The sequence below is a fragment of the Macaca fascicularis genome, chromosome 20 (assembly GCF_037993035.2).
Source record: "Macaca fascicularis isolate 582-1 chromosome 20, T2T-MFA8v1.1".
NCBI classification, from domain to species: domain Eukaryota; kingdom Metazoa; phylum Chordata; class Mammalia; order Primates; family Cercopithecidae; genus Macaca; species Macaca fascicularis.
Genome location: NC_088394.1, coordinates 65,666,791 through 65,682,634, shown reverse-complemented (window position 1 = coordinate 65,682,634; position 15,844 = coordinate 65,666,791). Strand labels below are relative to the sequence as shown.

Genomic DNA, 15,844 nt, shown 5'->3' with positions numbered 1-15,844 from the left:
TGATCTGCCCGCCTTAGGAGTTCTTATTTGTAAAGTTTCTTGGCACACAGTAAGCACTCTATAGCTAGCATTTAGTTGTTTAAAATTTTTTAACTTTAGCTAACATTTACTGAGCACTTACTATGTGCTAAATTAAATGCTTTACATGAATTTGCCTCAAATAATCTTCACAAAAACCTAGGATGAGGCACTGTTATTGCTCCCATTTAAAGATGAGAAAACTGAAGCAAAAAAGATTAAATTATTAGGCCAAGGCCATACAAGTAAATGTCAGAGCAATAATTTGAACTCAAATCTAGCAGCATGGCCTACAATTTTAACATGGGTTATAGAATACACTATATACTAGAAGCAGTAGCCTCCTGCAGTACTCTATTTTGAAAAGAGGGCAGGAGAGTCACAAGAGACTTTGCTGAAATAAACTAGAGTAATTAAATGGAGTAATAAAAATTAGTAAAAATAGTAAAAGTAGTAAAAGTAGTAAAAATAGTAAAGTAGTAAAAAATAAATAAAATAGTAAAAAGTAGTAAAATAAAATAATAAAAAGTAGTAAAAATAAAAAAAAGTAAAAGTAGTAAAAATAAATGGAGTAATTAAAAATTAATATAAGAAATAACTCACTGTCATACAGAAATATTTATATATGAAGTGATATGATGCTTGATATTTGTTTTAAAATAATCCAGCTTGGGAGAGAAGAAGGGATAAAAGAAACAAGATTAGATTGATAATGGTGAAACTGTGGTGATAGGTATATGGGGGTTCATTATTTTATTCTCTCTATATATTCTTTAAAATGTCAATAACAAAAAAGAAATAGCAACAAGGTGGCAGAGATTAGACACTTCATTACAGAAGCAAACAACTTCTTTAAGACTCCCTATCTCAAAAAATTTTAAAGGACATGACATAATTGATACTTATACGTGTTATATTTTATATATAATTTCCAAAAGGGTAGCCTTACTTTAAATAATTGAGAATCCTCTTAACTAAAATGAAAAATTAACAAAAGTATTTAGGCATAAACATGTAAATAAACATGCTAAATGGTTGTATTTCCATCAGCTCACTAAAAATATTTGCTTAAATAATTAACACTCATTTTTTTTTCATGTCTTTCTCCTCCCTGATCATCTCTATGATTATGACACTCTATGGTTTGTTGCCCAGGAAATGGGATGGGTTTGTACAGACAAATATGTCTCTACAACATGGTCACAAATTGAATACGAATAAAAATCAGAAATCTGCTTCACTAAGAAACACTGCTAAAAATTTCTCACTTCAAATTGTAGTTTTAAAAATATTTGATTTTCATACTAATTTGTATCTATGGGCTGCTTATATGTACAAAACAAATATAACCAATTATTAATTTGAGAACATTTTATATGCTCTAAATTATACTGTTAAAAAAATTTAGCTGATACTAAAGGAAAAAACTAACATTAATTAAGCTAGACGCTATACTAGGCAATTTAATGCACATTGGCTCACTAAATTTAAGAGACAGCTACATTTTAACAGGAAGAATATTAAAGTTTAGAGAGGTAAAATCCCTTGCCCAAAGTCATAGAACTAATAAGTAGCTAAGTTGGTATTCAAATTTAAGCTCAGCTACAAAACCCACTTTCCCCCCACTATCCCAGACTACCTCCATGGGAGGCAAAAATCTTCTCAAGTCAAACTTAAATATTTAGGGCCTTTTTAAAGTAGACCATAAAATGTTTGTTACTGGTTACATGTGTATTTCACGATGGCCGCTTGGCTCTGGATAAAGAACACTAACACGAATGCAGAAAGTATTATTTCTTCTACTGTGAGACTTTTTTTACTTTTTTTTTTTTTTTTGGTTTCTTAATTTCAGCATTAGTTTCTCTTCTCTACAATGGGGAAATTAATATCTTTGCTGTCCAATTCCAGAATTATAAAGATTTAAAGATGATATATGTGAAATCACTTCAAAATCTACAAAAACACAGAATATTTTGTCTTAAAATGTTATAACACACACACACACACACACACAAAGCCAAAAGTTGTCTAAAGTAAGTGTAAGCTGTTTAAACTTATCTACAAACTCTATTAACATTTCCAGAACTTTCTAAAACCCCTTCTTCTAAGCACAGCTCAATCATAATCACTATTACTTGGCTTTCCTTACCCTTAAGTATAATTCAGTAGTAATGGCATCAATGATTTTGCAATAAATAATTAACATATCATTTTGAAATGCTCAGCATATAAATGTTCTAAATTCTGAATTTTCAAACTAATTATGTGTTTGGTGTCACTCTTTTATATTCATGTTAATGTTTGGGCCTTTTCACATTCTATTTTGTGTATAAAAAGCTAAAATGAAGGTCTGGAATTCTAAAGTAGAACACTCAACACATAATTTAAAATGATTTTTTTTCAGTGTTTCTCAAAGCAGATATAATAGCCAACAAGCACATCAAACGCAGCAACAAAATCCATTGAAACATTCAGCTGCTCTAGAAGAAGGATCAGACTCTTTTTTTTTTTTTTTTTTTTTTTTTTTTTTTTTTTTTGAGACGGAGTCTCGCTCTGTCGCCCAGGCTGGAGTGCAGTGGCGCGATCTCGGCTCACTGCAAGCTCCGCCTCCCGGGTTCACGCCATTCTCCTGCCTCAGCCTCCTGAGTAGCTGGGACTACAGGCGCCCGCCACCGCGCCCGGCTAATTTTTTGTATTTTTAGTAGAGACGGGGTTTCACCGTGGTCTCGATCTCCTGACCTTGTGATCCGCCCGCCTCGGCCTCCCAAAGTGCTGGGATTACAGGCGTGAGCCACCGCGCCCGGCAGAAGGATCAGACTCTTAAGGAGAAAACGACATTGTGTGAGTTTGCAAAGTTTCATACTTTCCCATTTAAACTCCATTTCAGAGAAACCTTTGCATACTAACACAATATGCTTTAAAATGGTACTTTGCTGACCTTCCAATAGTCCAGCTCTATGAAAATTCTGTGATGGGTGTAACTTCAGAGAATCTGAAAAACACAAAAAGCATTAGGTACTTTTTATGCTGAATGAGGAAAAAAATGCCAAGGATAGCATACATCTCTTATATAACCGCAATGTGTGTATATATATATATATATTTTGTGTGTGGGGGGGTGGGGACGGAGTTTCGTTCTTGTTGCTCAGGCTGGAGTGCAATGGCAGGATCTCAGCTCACCACATCCTCCGTCTCCCAGGTTCAAGCGGTTCTCCTGCCTCAGCCTCCCGAGTAGCTGGGATTACAGGCATGTGCCACCACGCCCAGCTAATTTTGTATTTTTAGTAGTGACGGGGATTCTCCATGTTGGTCAGGCTGGTCTTGAACTCCCAACCTCAGGTGATCCAACTGCCTCGGCCTCCCAAAGTACTGGGAATAAAGGCACGAGCCACCGCGCCCGGCCAACTGCAATGTATTTTTAAGCGCTAAAGCCCGTATTTGTGAATATATTCCCCGCAAAAGAGGCTGAATTGTCTCTATATTGGACTCTAAGCTAAACTTAGATTTTCATAAAGTATGTTTCATGGAAAATTATCTGATGATTACTGCCCAAATGGTGATAATGTCTTGACTATTTTTAGCATTCAATTCTAACACATTAGCCCTGCTTTAAGAATCATCTCTTGATATGCCTTTTTTTTTTTTTTTTTTTTTGACATTCAAAACTACAATATTTCTAAAGTACTTCAGGTAATGTTGCCCAGAAAACATCCTACAGGATGGTGGCTGCCAACTAAAGTCACTGGAGCAACAGACAGTGGCTACAGTTACTAAGTAGGACTCTGTGTACAAAATCAATGGTCAGTCTGTAAAGTCCAGTACCTTTCAGAGTAAACCATCTCACTCTGACTCACTTAAACAATTTAGATACACTAGTATGAAGGTGAAGTCCCTTTTTTGGAGGGGGTGGAATAAGCAAACGGATGGATACATCAAACCAAAAGCAGAAGAAACACCTACATTTTTTTTCTTCATACGCTGAAATGAATAGTTAACAACCCAGTTACGTCTTTTGCCCCCTCCCGGTGGTTTAAAAAGCGGTGAAGAGCGCAGTGGGAGTATTTTGGTTTTGATGCCCCTTGCACAGGGAACCTGTTCTGACACATTCTTGTGGTGTCCAGTATAGGAATTTCACCTGAGTAGAGATCTGCTCCAGTGCTAATATTTCAGATGCTGGGAATCCCCTGCAGGCCTTAGCCAAAAGAGTTCTTAAATGAAAAATCTCTGTCCTGAGCTCCCTCCTGCAACCAGCCTTTGAACAGAAAAGCAGAGAAAATTCTCAAAGGACAGCGTCTGTGCCTGGGCTGGTCCTCCCGGGAGAGGAGAGGAATAAAACCAATCCAGAGAGGGCACCCCCATCTTTGTAAAGGAGAAGGGAGAAGTAATTAGAATGCCACGGAGGTGGGAAGAGAAAAAAAAAAAAAGAAAATTCGGGCCCTTTCCAGCAAGAAGATGACGAGGAAAGGAAGAACGCCTGGTCGAGGGGGGCTGTCCCAACATGGGGAGGGAGTGGACTAGGCCGGAGGGAGAGGGGGTGGAACGACGGCGCACAAACAAGCTGGAAGGGGAGGAAAATGGTGACCCTGCACCCAGAACCGGCTCCAGGCCACGCCGCCCGCTTGGGGGCAACTTTGCTGGGGAGGAGGGTGCCGGTAAGAGAAGACGCGGCGACCCCATCGCGGTGGCCCCAAAGCGGGGCCCAGTCTGGGGCCATCCCCGAGCCCGGGAGGCCGGGGCCGGCGGCTCGCGGAGCCTGGCGGGGCCGGACGGGCTGAGAGCGGCTGGGAGCGACCGATGCCGCAGAGCCCCGGGGGCCGACGGAATCTGGGCCCCGAGCGGCCGGCGGCTCCGCGGGGGAGGGGCCGCCACTGCTCCGCCCGCCCCCTCCACCGTCACCCCGACCCCTTCGGCCTCTGCCCGCTCCGGCCAGAGAAGCCATCGGGATCGCGGCTCAGCGGCCCCAGGCTCCGACGGGGACCCCTCGCCTTCCCCGGCCCTGTCTCCCCGCCCCCACGCCCCACCCCCCAACCTGACTCACCTCGCGAGTACAGGGACTTGGGCGATTCCAGGTCTAGGTCCGCGCTGAGCAATGAGATGAAGTCCGAGGGCATCGCAGCTCGACCCAGCCCGGCCCGAGGGCAGCGGGAGGGGGGGAGCGGCGGTGGCGGCGGCACCTCCTCTCCGAGACCGCGGGCACCGAACCGGGGGCGACGAGGCGAGGGCGGCTGCAGCTGCCTCCTCCTCGAGGGTAGTGACTTCCACCGGGCCGAGGACCGAGGAAACGATGGCGAGGTGGAGGGTGAACTCCACGGGGACTGATTCTCGGTGGCCAGGAGAGGGTTCAGGGCGGGGAAGGGGAAAGGAGAGAGCCAAAGGGTCCGTTTCGTGCTTCTCCTCAGCGAAAACTGACGGTCGCCGCCACCGCCGCCGCCGCTGACAGGAATCTGAGCCCCGCCCCCCGTGGGGCACGGCGCAGGCGCGGAGGGGGGGCGCCCGGGAGCGCGGAAGAGCCGCGGCGGCCCCCGGAGGGCGGGGAGGCGTGCCAGGGAACAGCAGCAACAAGGGCCTCGCTTCCTGCCGCCGCTGCCCGGGTTGCTGTTCCCGAGCCGGGGAAGGGCCCCGCTGCCAGAGTGGGAGGGAGGCTGGGAGGTGGCCGCGCGCTGGGGCCCCGGGGAGGGAAAAGGTATTTGCAACGACCTGGTGGCGGCGAGCCTGAGGCGGCCAGCCCCGCGCCGAACCGAGCGCAGGAGACAGAGCCGGGGCAAGCGAGGTGTCCCCGCGAGCCGGAGACGGACCCCAGAGGCCGGCTATGGACGGGCTTGGCTGGCCCAGGGTCTCGCAGGGGGCCGGAGTGTCATCGCCCGGACAGCCACCAACCCTTTGGGGTTTTCACAGCAGTGTCTACAAAGGGACTGTCAAACCCATTTCTTAATTAGGAAATGGCAAACGGTATCCCAAAAACCTCGAGTTACTGATTTTTAATTAAAGTACTTTCTCCCCCAACACTCCCCTCCCACCTTTGGAGACTGACATTTTTTTTAGAAAACGGTCTCTCTGATTGTGCTGGGGCATCCGGGTTATTCGGAGTGGGACATAGAACACAATTAAAAAATTGGATCATGTGAATCCACCTGGCTGTTTTAGAGGAAAAATAAAAAGTAAAAAGCAAACCTCAGCGCTACTCATCCAAACAGTTTTTCTTTTTTCTTTCTTTTTTTTTTTTTTAACTTTTGTATTAGGCAAGGATGGAGGAAGAACGCGTTTAATTGAGTTTTTGCTCTTGCTCTTCTGTTCGTGGAGCCAAAAGTTTCCGTTGCAAAAATTTAAAATCCTCACCCACACCGCAGAGCGTTTCCTGATTCTAATAGACTTCTGAGAAATTTTTAATCGAGTTATTGAAATATCAACTGGAGTACAGGGTGTACATCTTGGAAAGTAATTTTAATCTTGTGTGGAATACTGATGCCAGTAGCCACGTGGGCAAGGTTAAGCTATTCGAATTGGTTTCTTTGTTTTTTGTCTACAAAGATAGTTACAAATCATGAAAATCAGTCTGTTGTAATATGTGCGTGTGTGTATATACACACACGTACATATACATATATATATAATTATAGAGGCTTTTTCCCATGAGATTGAGCAATTCTCGGGACCTGGAGTGCTAGGGTTGGGGTAAGAAGCTCTCTGCAAAGGAGGGCCCAGTACAGAGGTCGCTGAGGCAGGGCCCTTTACAAAGTTTTACCTGTAGACCTAGAATTTAAACATGTGTCATCAGAGCTCACCTATCTTTCCATCTCAACAGTTGATTCAGGTTGCCCAATTGTCTTCACTGAATTCTGTGTAGTAATCAATCCTGTGAACATTTTTCTTTTGTCAGAGGTTCAGAAAGCTTTTCAAAGCCACCCCAAGATGCCAAAGCAGAACAAGAAACTACCCTCAAATTTCCATCTCTGCTCTATGGTGTTGTGACAAGTCCCAAGGGAAGTCCCTTCATAACTGATAAGAGCCCACTCATTTGAGAGAGGAAGATTGAAACCTCACATTCCCCAACAGGCCAAGGCTTACTGAAATCCTACAGCTTTTGAATTGGAGTAAACACACCTCTTGGAGACCACCACCCCCCAATCCATTAGTCAATACATAGGGTAGCGGAGAAGAAATGCAATTCACCACCCGATACTAAGAAAACTGAGTGAATCACTCTGAGCAGATCCCATTTCCCCAGACCGATGTAATCACTTAACAAACTTAGGGTATAGGAAATCCCCAGTATGGTTCTGACCCTAATTAACTAGTCAAGAACTGGCAAGGCCTCTTCCTTTTTTTCTCTCAATCCTTCTCTGCCCTTTTGTGAACTTTTTTCCCCCCATTGAGGCTTTGTTGTGTATGTTAATCAGATTTCCCCTGATTAGGTAAGAGCAAAGTGAAGACAGGCCTACCAAAGCGTGGCTTAACCTAAACTGAATTCCCTGAGGGGGATTCTGTGGGCTCAGGCCTCACTCACCTCGTTAGGTCCTGCATTAAGCATGGATTGTATCTAAATAGGTATTTGAAAAATCAGCGTCCACAACCACCCCCTGCACCTGTCTTCTTACAGAGACATATTCTTTTGTTTGTTTGTTTTAGACAGAGTTTCACTCTTGTTGTCCAGGCTGGAGTGCAGTGGTGTAATCTCAGCTCACTGCAACCCCTGCCTCCCGGGTTCAAGTGAGTCTTCTGCTTCAGCCTCCTGAGTAGCTGGGGTTATAGGTGTCCACCACCATGCCTGGCTAATTTTTTGTATTTTTAGTAGACATGGGGTTTCACATGTTGGTCAGGCTGGTCTCGAACTCCTGACCTCAGGTGATCCACCCGACTTGGCCTCCCAAAGTGCTGGGATCACAGGCATGAGCCACTGCACCTGGCCTATATTCTTTTTTTTTTTCTTTTCTTTTCTTTTCTTTTCTCTGATTTTTTTTTTTTTTTTTCGAGACAGAGTCTCGCTCTGTCGCCCAGGCTGGAGTGCAGTGGCGGGATCTCAGCTCACAGCAAGCTCCGCCTCCCAGGTTTACGCCATTCTCCTGCCTCAGCCTCCCTAGTAACTGGGACTACAGGTGCCCGCCACCTCGACCGGCTAGTTTTTTGTATTTTTTAGTAGAGACCTGGTTTCACCATGTTAGCCAGGATGGTCTCAATCTCCTGACCCCGTGATCCACCCGTCTCGGCCTCCCAAAGTGCTGGGATTACAGGTTTGAGCCACCGCGCCCGGCCCTTTTCTCTCATTTTTTTGTTTTGTTTTGTTTTTTGTTTTTTGAGACAGGGTCTTGTTCTGTGGCCCAGGCTGGAGTGTAGTGGCAGCGTCATACCTCAGTGCAGCTGCAGAGCAAAACTCCTCCCGGGCTCAAAGTGATCCTTCCACCTCAGCCTCCCAAGTAGCTGGGACTACAGGAACGTGCCACCACACTAGGCTAATTCATTTTTTTTTTTTTTTTTTTTTGGTAGAGACATGGTTTTACTATATTACCCAGGCTAGTCTTGAACTCCTTTTTTGCAGAGACATGATTTTGCTATATTGCCTAGGCTGGTCTTGGACTCCTGGCTTCAAGCAATCCTCCTTCCTCTGCCTCCCAAAATGCGGAGATTATAGGCATGAGCCTTTGAGCCTGGCCCAAGACACCTTCTTCGAAAAACTGCTTAGATTGCTCGTTTTCTTGGCCATACTTTGCAATAGCACAGAGACCTAGATTTTCATTTTGTCTTTCAAATTTCAGTGACTGAAAACACAAATAAATTCATTAGTAAATAGTGTTTGCTCTGATCTCATCACAAAATAAAATGTGACCTACATGATATTCAAGGTTATCAGAAATAACACCTGATCACTGTGTCATTAGTAAATTATACGCCATTGTTAGTTCCAATGATATTTCCCTCTGTGGTCATTTACGTCTCAGTTGCATCCCCTTTTCTTTGATATTTGAAATAGTCTAATGATATATTTTTTAAACTACCCCTTCAACTATATACCTTTATAAAACTTCCTCTGGCCGGGTGCAGTGGCTCGCACCTGTAATCCCAGTACTTTGGAAGGCCGAGGCAGGCGGATCACTTGAGGTCCGGAGTTCGAGACCAGCCTGGCCGACATGGTGAAACCCTGTCTCTACTATAAATACAAAAAAAAAAAAAAAAATTAACTGGGCATGTTGGCACGTGCCTGTAGTCCCAGCTACTTGGGAGGCTGAGGCAGGAGAATTGCTGGAACCTGGGAGGCAGAGGTTGCAGTGAGCCAAGATCACACCACTGTCTCAAAAAACATATATAAATAAAATAAAATAAAATTTCCTCTGTACACAACAAAAAGTAAAACTTTAAGCATGTAAAATTTGGAAATTTCCTCTTTTTTTATTTATTTATTTATTTTTTTTTTTTTGAGACGGAGTCTCGCTCTGTCGCCCAGGCTGGAGTGCAGTGGCCGGATCTCAGCTCACTGCAAGCTCCGCCTCCCGGGTTCACGCCATTCTCTGGCCTCAGCCTCCCGAGTAGCTGGGACTACAGGCGCCCGCCACCTCGCCCGGCTAGTTTTTTGTATTTCTTAATAGAGACGGGGTTTCACCGTGTTAGCCAGGATGGTTTCGATCTCCTGACCTCGTGATCCGCCCGTCTCGGCCTCCCAGAGTGCTGGGATTACAGGCTTGAGCCACCGCGCCCGGCCGGAAATTTCCTCTTATTGAAAACGATAATGGGACCATGGAGCTAATCGTACAGCAGATTTAGTAGTTTGTAGAACTCCTTCATATTTCTTCCTGATCATATATTACCTTCCCTAGTCACTTGATTAAAATTTCGCGAGAACCCAGATTCAACTACAACACTGTAGATTATGCAACCGAATGGCAATTTTTCTGTTGGTGGTGTGTACTTTAACCTCTCCTGGACTTGTTTAGGCACTTTGTTAATTGTGCAGCTGGACTGACTCTAAATGAAAGAGGTTCAAATATCAGCCACTGAAAAGGAATTAAATAAACTCATACAGAGCAGAGTTTATTTAATCTTGCTGTCACAAGATCTACAAATCTTTGTCATTGTAATACAATTAAGCTGTTAAAATAATTTTAGTCACACATATATTGTAAGGAAGCTGCTAAACAAACACAAAATCTGAAAGGAAAATTTCCAGAGCAATTCAAGTCAAAAACCAAAGAAAAGTTTAGACCATAATTATTTTTGCCCCACCATGGGAGCACTCCTTAATACTAATGGAGAATTGATCGTGGTGGGATAGTAGTGACTCCTTTTGTGCTGGAATTGTAATCAAATTCCTATTTGAATATGTTTAAGTGTCAATTTCCACCCATATAACATGTTCTAGCAAATATTTCCTTTTGTTTTTCTTTGAGACAGAGTCTCACTCTGTTGCCCAGGCTGAAGTACTGTGGTATGAACATGGCTCACTACAGCCTCAACCTCCTAGGCTCAAGTGATCCTCCTGCCTCAGCCTCCTGAGTAGCTGTGACCACAGGTGTGTGCCTCCATGCCCGCCTAATTTTTTTTTTTTTTTTTTTGTAGAGACAGGGTCTCACCATGTTGCCCAGGCTGGTCTCAAACTCCTAGGTTCAAGCAATCCTCCCTCCTCAGCCTCCCAAAATGTTGGAATTGAAGTGTGAGCCATGGCGCCTAGCCTCGCAAATATTTGTGAAAGCAAAATTAGTTTATATACTATTTAGCATCAGGTTTCAAACATTCTCACTCCTGGCATCTTCTAAAGTGCCCAGATATTAGCATCAGGCATCCAATTCACTTTGTTCACTTTGATGGCATACTTCTTTAGTTCATGAGTTAGTCTCAGTCAGAGTTTGCATCTAAAGTCTTATAGAGACCAGTTAAGACTCTCAAGATCTAGAGTAATTGCAAGTCTTGAGAAACAGTGCAATCATTTTGAATCTAGGGGACTCAGTGAGCAGGGAGCAAGGAGATAAATACCAGAGCTTTTTTTTTTTAAGTAGAGACAGGGTTTCGCCATGTTAGTGGCCAGGCTGGTCTCAAACTCCTGACATCAAGTGATCTACCCTCCTCGGCCTCCCAAAGTGCTGGGATTACAGGTGTGAACCACTGCACCCAGCCAATGCCAGAGCAAAATGAAGGATAAATTAGGGAGGAGAAATTTTAATGGGAAAATAGAAATAGTTGATCCCGCTTAACCCAAGAAAAGAAGGAAGATAATGTCTCCAGATCTTCACTGGAGGTTACACATGAAAACTGCAAGCAAGTCCTTATTCACACTGGCCTACGACCATTGTGGAGACCACCACATTGCATTTGCTACAATGCTCTTTCCCCCACGTGATCATGGTATCTATTATGCATAGTAACCCCACCTCAGCTGTGATATTAGTTTGACCAAGAGTATGAGTTAGTAAAGGTCGTACAATTTCTCCTTACCCTCTCTCTTAATTCAGGGAGTTTTAACCTCAGAGGTCCATGAGTTTGCTTCAAGGCATCTGTAACCTTCCTAAACTTGTATGCAAATTTTGACAAGCGTCTCTTTTCTTGGGACAAAGGTTAAAATTTTGGCCTTCTTAAGCTTTCTGAAAGAAAGACTCATCACCCAAAAAAGATGAAAAAACTATTCCTCTACGTGAAGCAGAATCGTTCTTCTCTCATTCCACAGTGGGTGCCGGGAGCTGTGCTAGGTGTAAGAGATATAAACATTTTACACGGCCACGTGCGGTGGCTCATGCCTGTAATCCCAGCACTTTGGGAGGCCGAGGTGGGTGGATCACTTGATGTCAGGAATTCGAGACCAGCCCGGCCAATGTGGCAAAACCCTGTCTCTACTAAAAATACAAAAAAAATTAGCCAGGCATGGTGGTGCGCACCTGTCCCAGCTACTTGGGAGGCTGAGGCATGAGAATCACTTGAACCGAAGAGGTGGAGGTTGCAGTGAGCCAAGATGGAGCCACTGCCCTCCGATCTGGGCGACAGAGGGAGACTGTATCTCAAAATAAATAAATTTGTAAAAGATATAAAGATTCTTAAAAGATGAATATAAGAAGTACACTTAGCATTGTGATAGGTGTTATGCTAGAAATCTGTACAGATATCTAGAAATAAATGATCAGTTTGCTTTCTTGGTGACCTGCGAGAGGGGAAGGAGAGGAAATGTCATCTCACATACCACACTCTTCTCTTCTCCCACTACCAGAGCTGGTATCTCTTCACTTCAACCACCGTTTCCTACAGGGGTCAAAAGAGGTTAGACAGCCCAGCCATGGTGGCTCATGCCTGTAATCCTAGCACTTTGAAAGGCTGAGGCAGGCAGTTCACGAGGTTTTAGGAGTTTGAGACCAGCCTGGCCAACATGGTGAAACCCCATCTCTACTAAAAATACAAAAATTAGCCGGTTGTGGTGGCGGGCGCCTGTAATCCCAGCTACTTGGGAGACTGAGGCAGGAGAATCGCTTGAACCCGGGAGGCACAGGGAAAGGTTGCGGTAAGCCAAGATCGCACCACTGCACTACAGCCAGGGCAACAGAGCAAGACTCCATCTCAAAATCTAAAAAAAAAAAAAAAAGGAGGCTACACAGTTGCAGGACAAAGTCCTGACATACAAATGTTTACAGTGCAATGCATCACAGGTATTACTTGTTGATGCAAAGATTCCGTGAAATACCTGGGCTTCGTTGGACTTTGTCAGTGGATGGTCAAAGAAACATTGAGTGTCTTTTTATAGCTTTGTGGAGGATTGGTTCAATACCTAGGTTAAGGATGCAATGATAAAATAATTGAATTGGTCATCCACAACTAAGCCCCAGAATTAAAAGGCTAAGCTGAAGTTACTGGATAAACTATACTGATTTTAGAAATAACATATTTCACCTGAGAAGTATTTGTTTCAGCTGCATGAGGAAATGTGGACTGCCCCAAACATGGGAAGAGACATACCAGGGATTAATCTGCCTCGAGGTGTTAGAATCTAATTATAAAATACGAACTTACAGAGAATATTTATCTGTTCATTCAGTTTCTCCACCTGCAAAATTCTTACTTTAGTTTCAAAGTCCAGCTCAGATATTACTTCCTCTGTGAATTCATTCCAAACCTTTCCAAGCTATATTAGTCATTCTCTCTTCTGTGTTCCTATAGCATTTTGTTCAAATTGCTGGCATAGCGATGATCACACTGAATTACAGTCCCTGGATCCCTCTCTGATATAGTGTGAACGCACTTGGTCATATAGTATCAGAGAAAGTAAAAATAAAACACAATTCTTGCCTTAAATAGCTTATAATTGATTGCCAGCACACAGCTTTAGCACCCAGACAGAATGAAACAAATGTTACAATAGCCATCTGTTGACATGTTAGTAAGAATTTGACATTGGGTACAGAGATGAAGAGAAAAGAAGAAGTAAGAAACTCGAAAGGTAAGAAAAGGGCAGAGGTAAAGATCTTAAACATTAGGCCAAGGATTTTGTTCTTTATCCTGAAGGCACTGGGGACCACTGAAGATTTTTTAAGAAGAAATGACCTGACCAGAGCTCGCATAAACTGGCGGCTGAGAGCCTAGAAAGAGAAACCAGCCAGGAACCAATGAGGCCTGAAAGAGTAGAGCAGGAAACAAAATGTAAAGAAGGAATTGTATCTGTAAAACATCCAAGTAGAATCGGAAGAACTGAGAACTGCTCAAATGTTGAGAGTAAGGAAGAGAGAAAAGTCTGAAAAAGGAGATGATGAGTCAAAGGTTTGAAAATTCTACCAACAGGTTCTTCATCATTGGAGTCTGATATGGTTGAATGTTTGTTCCCTCCAAATCTTAGGTTGAAATAGAATCCTAAGACCAGGCATGGTGACTCATACCTGTAATCCCAGCACTTTGGGAGACCGAGGCAGGAGGATTGCTTGAAGCCAAGAGTTCAAGACCAGCCTGGGCAACATAGCAAGACCCACCTCTATTAAAAAAAAATTAAAATATTAGCCAGGTGTGGTGGCCTGTGCCTGTAGTCTCACCTTCTTGGGAGGCTGAGGCGGGAGAATCACTTAAGCCCAGAAGTTCGAAGCTGTAGTGAGGTATGATCCCACCACTGCACTCCAGCCTGGGCAACAGACTGAGACTCTTGTGTCAAAAAAGTAAGAGAAATGGAGTCTCCAAAGTTGGAAGTGAGGCCTGTTGGGAGGTATTTGGGTCATGGGGGTGGATCCCTCATGAATGGCTAGGCTCCTTCCTTCTAGTAACGAGTCCTCGCTCTGAATTCATGCAAACTCTGGGTGTTTAAAGAGCCTGGCACCTCCTCCTTCTCTCTCTTGCTCCCTCTTGCCATGTGACGTGCCTGCTCCCACTTTACCTTCCTCTATGAGTAAAAGTTCCCCGAGGCCTCACCAGAAGCCGAGCAGATGCTAGTGCCATGCTTCATGTACAGTCTGCAGACTCAGAGTCAATTAAACCTCTTTTCTTTATAAATCACTCGGTTTCAGATACTTCTTTATAGCAATGCAAAACTAGCAGAGTCCGATAGCTTAATCCACCAAAAGAAAATTTAACAGAGAAGCAAACACCACCAAATACAAATCACTCGAGAGACTTTATACTTTGTTTTTTTGTGTTTTTTGTTTGTTTGTTTGTTTGTTTTTTTGTTTTTGAGATGTAGTCTTGCTCTGTCACCTAGGCTGGAGTGCAATGGCCCTATCTCGGTTCACTGCAACCTCTGTCTCCTGGGTTCAAGCACTTCTCCTGCCTCAGCCTCCTGAGTAGCTGGATTATAGGCGCCTGCCACCATGCCCAGCTAATATTTGTATTTTTAGTAGAGACAGGGTTTCACCACTTTGGTCAGGCTGGTCTCAAACTCTGACCTCAGGTGATCCACCTGCCTTGGCCTCCCAAAGTGCTGGGATTACAGGCGTGAGCCACAGTACCCAGCAAGACTTTATACTTTGTTACCTGCAACAGCAAAGACTCTACTCAGAAATGATCCTAGACTTACACTTTGCCAGTAGGAAATTTAAGTGAACATAACTTGCTGGAAGTCAGAGAAAGGGTAAACTGGTAAGAAACAAAAAGAAACAAATCTGCATGACCATGCATTCCCAGTTTTCGCTCCATACATACTTGAGCACTAATTTTTAAGCCTTTATATGCTCACTTTCATAACTAAGTGTGGAGGAAGTTCAAGAATCCTACAGGCCAACAATTCTAAGGAAAGAGAAAACAAGCTTGTAGAAGGAAAAAAAAAAAAAAGCAGCCATATGGCTATGTCTTTAAAGAGGATCAGTTTGCAAACCTTCCATTCATGGAAGACTTGGGTAATAATGGACCTGAAGGTTATTCTGTAAGGCCTGGACTAGGCACCAAAATATTTAAAAACTAGATACAGTACAGGCTGAGGGTAATCTGAACTCAGCTCTGACAACCTGACCTGATCAGGAGGAATCAGTAGATCATCTGCGCTTCCGAGCTATTAAATGAATACTTTTTTTGAGTGCAAACAGAATTTGAAAAAAAAAGAGAAATTCAGAAAGAAATGTTCAATAAGAACGTTCAATAAGAGAAAACGTTCAATAAGAGAAAAAGCCTGTAGACAGTTGCTCCAGCAGGCTTTCCTCCAGAAGCAAAGGAGAAGATGTAATCTGTGTTACTATTCATGAGCAGGTCCACCCTAAACCCCAGATCAGACTTGAGCTTCACTGTTGGGGACCATCTTAAGGTATGGTGCCCAGTGATTTCTAATTTCTTCTAGATAGACTTGGTATTTTCTCCATGATACTCACATACCTTAATGGTGATAAGCTTCCAAAGGAACATGTGATCATCCATGTGATCGAAGGAAACATCTGATATTTCTCATGGATGCTAC

At 43.6% G+C, this 15,844-nt stretch overlaps 1 protein-coding gene across 10 annotated transcripts in view; it reads right to left on the bottom strand.

The window, feature by feature from the left end:
- The window catches only part of NFAT5 (nuclear factor of activated T cells 5), a 132,108-nt gene extending 126,683 nt beyond the window's left edge, over positions 1–5,425 (bottom strand). For 6 of the 10 annotated variants that reach the window (XM_065537102.2, XM_065537103.2, XM_005592386.5 and 3 more), the window contains exons 1-2: positions 5,057–5,425; positions 2,957–3,010 (exon numbers count right to left, since the gene is read on the bottom strand). In XM_065537102.2, coding sequence (XP_065393174.1) covers positions 2,957–3,010; positions 5,057–5,129 — 127 coding nt within the window. In that variant the 5' untranslated portion in view covers positions 5,130–5,425. The remainder of the gene's footprint in view (positions 1–2,956; positions 3,011–5,056) is intronic. The other 4 variants (XM_005592388.5, XM_074027513.1, XM_074027515.1 and 1 more) reach the window with 1 other exon arrangement.
- Between the last annotated feature and the right edge of the window lie 10,419 nt (positions 5,426–15,844).